This window comes from Mycteria americana, chromosome 2 (genome assembly GCF_035582795.1).
Source record: "Mycteria americana isolate JAX WOST 10 ecotype Jacksonville Zoo and Gardens chromosome 2, USCA_MyAme_1.0, whole genome shotgun sequence".
NCBI classification, from domain to species: domain Eukaryota; kingdom Metazoa; phylum Chordata; class Aves; order Ciconiiformes; family Ciconiidae; genus Mycteria; species Mycteria americana.
Window position 1 is genome coordinate 21259267 of NC_134366.1, and position 7391 is coordinate 21266657.

Sequence of the window (7391 nt, forward strand, 5' to 3'; positions counted from 1 at the left end):
CGTGCCAGCACTTTTTTGTTATTACGTAAAGGCTCTTGGAAGCACCTTGGATATTTTACATTCTCCTTTCTCTGCTGGAAGCAATCAGCACGCAGGAATCCTGACGTGGGCTCTGGGACTATAGGACATTCCAGCTCGTGATCCGGCACGGTTAATTGTGAAAAGTGTATACATTTCTGGCTTATCTATGCTTTGTTATGGGTCTGACGTGAGCCCACGTCCTCCTCCCCCCTCCCGCAATATTACAGGCAGAATTTCAGTTAAAAGTGTTACAGTATCTCGGTGCAGGAACCCGTGATATTCAGACAGCAGAATAACCTTAGTCCCCGGCTGTAAAAAGCTAATTAAGCAGAAGAGGAAAATCGAGAGAAACTCGAAAATGTAAGTACTCCCTCTCGTTAACAACCGAGCCTTTAACTTTGGAGCCTCAGAAAGGGAAATACCAGGCTGTTCTGCACGTTCTCGCTAAGCTTCATTTTCCACACAATGCAGAATAAAATGCTAGTTTAAAGCGGCTACGTTACTGAAGGATTTGCCATCGCTACGATCAGACTTACATCCTTTAAATGCACGGCATGCACAAAAGAGCAACGTTTGTCCGAAATAGGCTAAAAATATGCGAAACGATAGGGAAAAAAGCATACAAATCCTTCCTCGGAAGCTAGCGACGAGGAAGTCTGAGAGGTCTGAGTGTGTTTGAGCTCGGATTGTTTAATAGAAAGATTTATATACTAACTGTATTATTTACTTTGGGAGGGGAGGTGGCAGTATAAGGGTATGCTAATTAGTGGGAGATTTTTTGGGGGAAGGGGTGGAATATCAATTTTTATTGCATCACCTGTCAGGAGTGTCCAATCAGCGTTGGCTTTAGGGGAATTAATTGATGAAGGTGTCTCCGGACGAGCTCACTTCACTCTGTCATTTTATTTGTAGCTAAAGCAGCGGCGGGAATAGCAGCTGCATTTCTTTTCTCTTCCTCCCTTCACATTCCATTATCATAGTTTCCAATGGAAAAGCAGGGAATGAAAGGGAACAGGTACTGATCTTCAGCAGCAACTTAGAGAAACACTTTGGCAAACCTGATTTTTAAGATTATATATTGATTGTAGCCTCACGGTATTTTTTTAATTTATTTTTTTAATTTTGTCTAAAGTTTGGCACTTCATTCACCAGGAATAACAGCCTTTGTTATATTTTATTAGCAGGATGCCTTGAGACAAATACAGCATCTGGCTGAGGATTGTGTGTGTGTGGCTTTTTCTTTTTTTTTTTCTTTTTTTTTTTTCATCTCTCTCTCTCTCTCTGCAAATGCTGGGAATAATTTAATTCACGAAATGGGAGACCTGAAGTCGGGTTTTGAAGAGGTGGATGGCGTGAGGCTCGGCTACCTCATCATTAAAGGAAAGCAAATGTTTGCACTCTCCCAGGTTTTTACAGACCTGCTCAAAAACATCCCGCGAACTACCGTGCACAAGCGAATGGATCATTTAAAAGTAAAAAAGCATCACTGCGACCTGGAGGAGTTGAGGAAACTCAAAGCCATCAACTCCATCGCTTTCCACGCCGCCAAATGCACCCTGATCTCCAGAGAGGACGTGGAAGCCCTTTACACATCCTGCAAAACCGAACGGGTCCTGAAGACGAAACGGAGGAAAATAAGCCGGGCGCTGTCGGCCACCGACCTGCGGCCGGAGCTCGCACCCGCCGACCCCTTCTCCGGCTTCTGGAAGGAGAACAAACTTTGGCTGGGTTTGAATGACTCTCCCCGGCCCCTGCTGCCCATCCGGAGGAAAGCCCTGCGTCCGGGGGAGACGGCCTTGCTACCGGCCTCTCATCTACCTCACATTTTTAGTAAATACACTGGCCACAGCTACCCAGAAACCGCCCGGGCGCCCTGCAAACCCCCCGTAAACTATGAAACGGCGCCGGCGGCGGGCAGCTGCGCGCCCCTCCGCGCCCGCCGCCCGCCCGCCGCCCGCCCCCCGCCCGCCGCCGCGGCGCGGCCGCGGCTCCCGGCCGCCGGCCCCCCGCCCCTGCCCGCCCGCTGCCGCCGCCGCCGCCACGGGGCGGCCGCCGCCGCCGGCGCGCTGGGCCCCCCCGGCGGCGCCCGCCGGCCCCTGGCCGCGCCGCGGCCCTGCCGGCCCCGCGGCGCCCCGCGGCTGCCGCTGCCGCTGCCCCGCGGCTTCGGGCCGCCGCCGCCGCCCGCCTTCCCCGAGAGCGGCAGCAGCGACTCGGAGTCCAGCTGCTGCTCCGGCCGCGCCGCCCACGACTCGGACTGCGGCTCCAGCCTCTCCAGCTCCAGCGAGGGCAGCTCGGAGGAGGAGGACGAGGAGGAGGAGGAGGACGAGGAGGGCAGCGGCGCCTCGGACTCCAGCGAGGGCAGCTCGGAGGAGGAGGAAGAGGAGGAGGAAGAGGAGGAGGAGGAGGAGGAGGAGGAGGAGGACAGCACCTCGGACTCCGACTCCAGCTCGGTCTCCAGCCAGGTCTCGGTGCAGAGCATCCGCTTCAGGCGCACCAGCTTCTGCAGCCCGCCCGGCGTGGTCCACGCCAACTTCTTGTACCATCTGGCGGCCGCCGCCGCCCCCCGGCCCCCGGCCCCGGCCCCGGCCCCGGCCCCGGCCCCGGCGGAGCCCGGCGGGCTGCCCGCCCTCCGCGGCGCTCCCGGCGGAGTCAAGCTGGAGCTGCCGGAGGAGTGGGGCCGCCCCGGCTGGGCTCCCGCCGCCCCGGCGCTGCGCTGCTCCGGCGGCCTGGGGAGCTGCTTCGCGGAGATAAGAGATGATAGGGTATCCGAGATCACATTCCCACACTCTGAATTTTCCAGTAATGCCAAGAGTACTGACCTAACAATTAACTGTGTTGCAAAGGGGGCCTCTTCACCTAGCCCAAAGACAAACAATGCATTTCCACAACAAAGAATACTCAGAGAGGCAAGGAAATGCCTTCAAGCAACTACTACACACCGTGCAGATAACAATACAATAGCTGCTAGGTTCTTAAATAATGATTTTTCATCAGCGGCAGCAAATTCAGAGAAAGATTCCAAAATCCCTCATTGTATTGAATTTGCCACGGATTTGCCCTCTTTACAAACTGATCCCGAGGAGGATGCTGCTTCTCCAGGGGCAGCAGCAGCAGCTGAGCTCCAGTGCACTGATACAGGCAATAAGGCATTGCCATTCCTGCACAGCATTAAAATCAAAATAGAGGACAGCAGTGCGAACGACGAGTATGAGCCTGACCTTACAACACATAAGCTAAAGTGTGAGTGCAATGATACTAAGGATGAGTTTTACGGTGTGACTGAGAGTAATAACCAGGACGCTTTATTAACAGCCAAGGAAGATTCTGCATGCACTGAGAAAGAAACCACTTCCTTAAACCCGCTGACTCAGAGTCAGGTCCTCTCATGCACTTTAGGTACTCCAAAACCTGAGGATGGGGAGTATAAATTTGGAGCAAGGGTGAGAAAAAATTACAGGACACTGGTTTTGGGAAAGCGACCTGTACTGCAGACTCCTCCAGTCAAACCAAATTTGAAATCAGCTCGAAGCCCACGTCCTACAGGTAAAATCGAGACACATGAAGGAACACTGGACGATTTTACAGTTAACAATAGACGCAAAAGGGTAGCCAGCAATGTAGCATCAGCAGTGAAAAGGCCATTTAATTTCATGGCAAATTTTCCCTGTCCACCATCACTAATTATTGGCAATGACGGGGATTTGTTGCCAGCTTATTCCTTAAACACCACTAAGGATTCCCAACCACCTCACAAGGCCCATCCTGTATGGAAATGGCAGCTGGGCGGTTCTGCAATACCTCTTCCACCTAGCCACAAATTCAGGAAATTTAATTAATAAAATAGTTTGGAAAATATTTTCTTGAACCACCTTTAACTTTCTTACGTTTTTTAAACTCTGCAGGATGGTTTGTACAAGCCCATTAATGCTATACACACTTTCGGAATCCTGTTTTATCACATTGTGAAGACAGAAACCGGATTACTATTTTCTTTACCATTACAACAGTGGTTTTTTGTTTTGTTTTGGGTTTTTTTTTTGTTCTGTTGCATTTGGGTTTTTTTTGTTACATTCCACAGAGTACTTCAGGCTAAAGACTCAAGTTAAACTCAGTTATTATGGTAGAGCTGGAACACTTTACTGTTTAAATGCTAATAATGCACCAGTACCTCAATTCAACTGCTGCAAATAAATGTCAAAAGGTTGAATAATAAATATTAGAATGAGCCATTAAATTTATGCACTAGATTTCAAAAATGGAAGTCTAACTGTTAATTCAGTTAAAGTTTGTTAAGTTACATGGTTGCACAGTAAGGGTTCACTATAATTCAACGTGGCAGCAGCCTGCTTTTCGGGAGCTTTGTTTTCGGGTGCAGGGGCGTCTTTTTCGAAGAGCAGTTGCACTTACTCCTTTTTCTCTGGTTTGGAAAGGCTGGGGTCCGCCTGCGATCCCAGCGCTGGGAAAAGCTGCCTCATCTGAAACCAGTAAATAAATGTGGAATTCTATTTTTGGTAAAAGGGTGTCTTTTTACTTGTACAGCCACTCTTTGCAACTGGGAAGCCTTTTTGTTTCACCCAGAGGTCTTAAATAAGGTTACTGTTACCCACTAATGTCATACTTAAGTTGTGGTCTGAACATGCCCCTTACAAACTTGCAAAGCAACTAAAATATTTGCCCGGCTAGCAGTACAATTTATGGTCCAGCCCCTCACGCCGGCTGGAGGAAATAGCAAAGCAGTAAATACAACACAGAAAGTGAAACGAGAGGCCGTAAGTGGAAAGAATACACAAAATGAGAAGACCGTGTTATTCATAGCTTTTTGGCACCAAAACTCAGGCGTTTCAACCGTGTTACACTTCCCGGTTCTATCTTCATCTCTTGAAATTTGCTGTCGTGGGGGTTTTTTGCCATGCCATCCTCTCTTATGTAGCAGAAACATTTCTACTGCACGTGACAATCAGAGGCAATTCTCTATATTTGCACTTAATATCGAAATAGTCGAACAGGCAGACTTCTAGAGTCTAGCCCTCGGTAAGACATGCTGGTATAATATATTGTGATGATGGAAGCAGTAAATCAAAATTATGGAAATTTGCACTGTTGAAAAGCATGCTTTAGCTTTATTTTCAATTAAAAACACTGTTTAAAAAACATTCCTGATTCCATACACTTTGAATTATTGCAGAGTTATCCGTGGTTTCCTCTCCGTTTGTAAGTTCGCTGTTTTTATTTGGAGGAAATACGCTTCAAGAGGTTAACTGTTTCCCTCCCTCCCCCCCAAGCCCTCGAAAAGAAAGGGAAGGGGGGGAAAAAAAGAGAAAGGCTGGAGGCCGAGGTGGAGGCAGAGCTGAGGACGGGGGAAGGTCTCGCTGGCGGGGGGAGGACGGGTACAGCAACTCTGAACACAGCCTGAAAAGTTTGCAGCTTGAGAAAGGCAGTTATAATTGAGTTGCTGAATCAGCAGAGTTTAGGATGAATAATTGCTGGTTTCTTTCTTTGGATTAGCATTTTATTTATACTAGATCATGCCCAAATTAAATTTTAAGGATTCCACTCATCGATCAATCCCGGGAGAATAATTTATCGTAAATCAAAAAAGGAAAACAAAGCAACAATGTAATGTTTACTGTGTGACTCAAAGTCAACATTCCTGATGGCAATCCACTGCCTGGGTTTCAATTTTTTAATTCCTGCCTTTGTGATGCCCTCTCCCAACCCCTCGTGTCTCTGAATATTCCAAGCAGTCACTAACTGATTTCAGCTCTGTTTACTATATCCACACCGTAGTTTTCCTCTCGTTGTAAAAGGCCTAGTCTAAGAATACCTGCAGCCAAATATATTTAGAAAGAGTAAACAATTGCCTTTCGGTGGAGTTACCCTTCCCCCCTGCATGCACACGCACACACATCACTTTAAACTGCCAATTGCAAAAGGTGCATTGCATACTTAACCGCTCTGCTGAAATTACGATGGTCATGAAAAATCTGCTTACTGAAGTTGTTCTGAGATGGATGTTTACATTCGTATGTTTAGAGCTGCACAGATTACAGCCTTATTTCCAGAGAACTGTAAATACGTACAAAATGTACTGCTCAGGAAAGCCCCCCGCTCTGTTCGAAAGCCGTGTCTGCTTGACAAAGGTCTTCCCTTGACCAAAAAAAAAAAAAGAAACAAGAAAAAAAAAAAAGGGGGGGAAAAAAGAGCCAAACCCAAAAGCTACAGAGGTGCAATATGCAAACTTGAAACCTGAAATTTCGCCTTGTCAATTAAACAACGTATCACTTTCAAAGTAACTCCGTCCCCTGACCCTGTTTACTTCCAATTAGAGATATGCTGATTTGGCCAGGAATTGTAAATTACAGAGGTGCCTTTTCAGGTTCCCGAAATAATCCGGGGGGGGGGGGGGAGGGGGAGGACTAAGCATAAATTTATACCAAATAGGCTCTGCAGAGTTGAGGACGTGAAATATGGCGCCCAGCCCTGCCAGCGGCCCGGCAGCTCAGGCCCGGGAGCGGGAGCGGAGCGGGGCAGGGAGCGCCCCGGGCCCGGCACCCCCCGGGCATCCCCGGCAGGCTGCTCCGCCGGGCTCCCCTCCACACAGGCAACATCAAAAGGCAAGAAGTTAAACAGCCAAATAATTTTCACACGTGTACACCTCAGTTTAGGGCAAGCCACTAACAAGGACATTCGTGGTTTTACTACCGTTGGAGAAATTAGCCAGGTACAATAACTCGCTGGGGGGAAAAAAAAGGTATTATTTCCAATTCTGGTGGTTTGGTAACGGTTTCTGATGGCCTTGTAATTATTATTGCGAGCAGAGTTCATTATCATTTCAGCCTTAATAATATAAAGTCATATCATTGCGTTACGTAAAAATAACCACTTTTCTCCCATAAAGGTAAGTTCTAATAATGAGGAAAAACAAAGGTTTTTCAAGTAAGCCAGGTTACCATTTTGTTGCAATGTTTACAGGGGATAAAACTTAAAATGTATTAGTAATGAATCACCACCATTTTCCAATTCCTGGTGTACACAAAAATCAACAGAATTTTCTAGAGGAAAAAGCAATCGAGGGCCGTGCATGTACATTATAGACTATACTCCATAGGTATTTGCCACAAGTAGAGTTCGCCGGTAAATTTATTGGGAAGATTTCTGCTGCCAGATGGAGGACAAAAGAAAGTTTTGAACTATGTTTAATTCTCTAGAGTATTAAAAAGGGAACACGTGTAATGCCTTCAGCAACGAGGTATATTGCCTTAAAAGATGTAACTTGCCATTTTACAACAATTTACTTTAAGTCGTGATTGTTCTATAACCTACACTTACCTGACAACAGTGGGATAATCTCTTTACTGGTTGTTTATTTA

The 7391-nt window shown here is 47.4% G+C and overlaps 1 protein-coding gene across 2 annotated transcripts; it reads left to right on the forward strand.

Moving 5' to 3' along the window:
* Positions 1–214: 214 nt before the first annotated feature.
* SKIDA1 (SKI/DACH domain containing 1) lies at positions 215–5097 on the forward strand. 2 transcript variants are annotated; one of them, XR_012774148.1, is made up of 2 exons: positions 215–381; positions 1428–1484. XR_012774148.1 is itself a non-coding variant. In XM_075492687.1 (2 exons), exon 2 carries the CDS (start codon positions 1335–1337, stop codon positions 3855–3857), a length of 2523 nt encoding a protein of 840 aa, XP_075348802.1. In that variant the 5' UTR covers positions 215–381; positions 1203–1334; the 3' UTR covers positions 3858–5097. The 2 variants fall into 2 exon arrangements, 1 of the variants encoding a protein (XP_075348802.1); XM_075492687.1 differs by having other exon boundaries at positions 1203–5097.
* The last annotated feature ends 2294 nt before the right edge of the window (positions 5098–7391 follow it).

Coding starts and splice junctions, on each gene's coding strand:
- SKIDA1 (XM_075492687.1), top strand. CDS start 1,335: ATGGGAGACCTGAAGTCGGGTTTTGAAGAGGTGGATGGCGTGAGGCTC.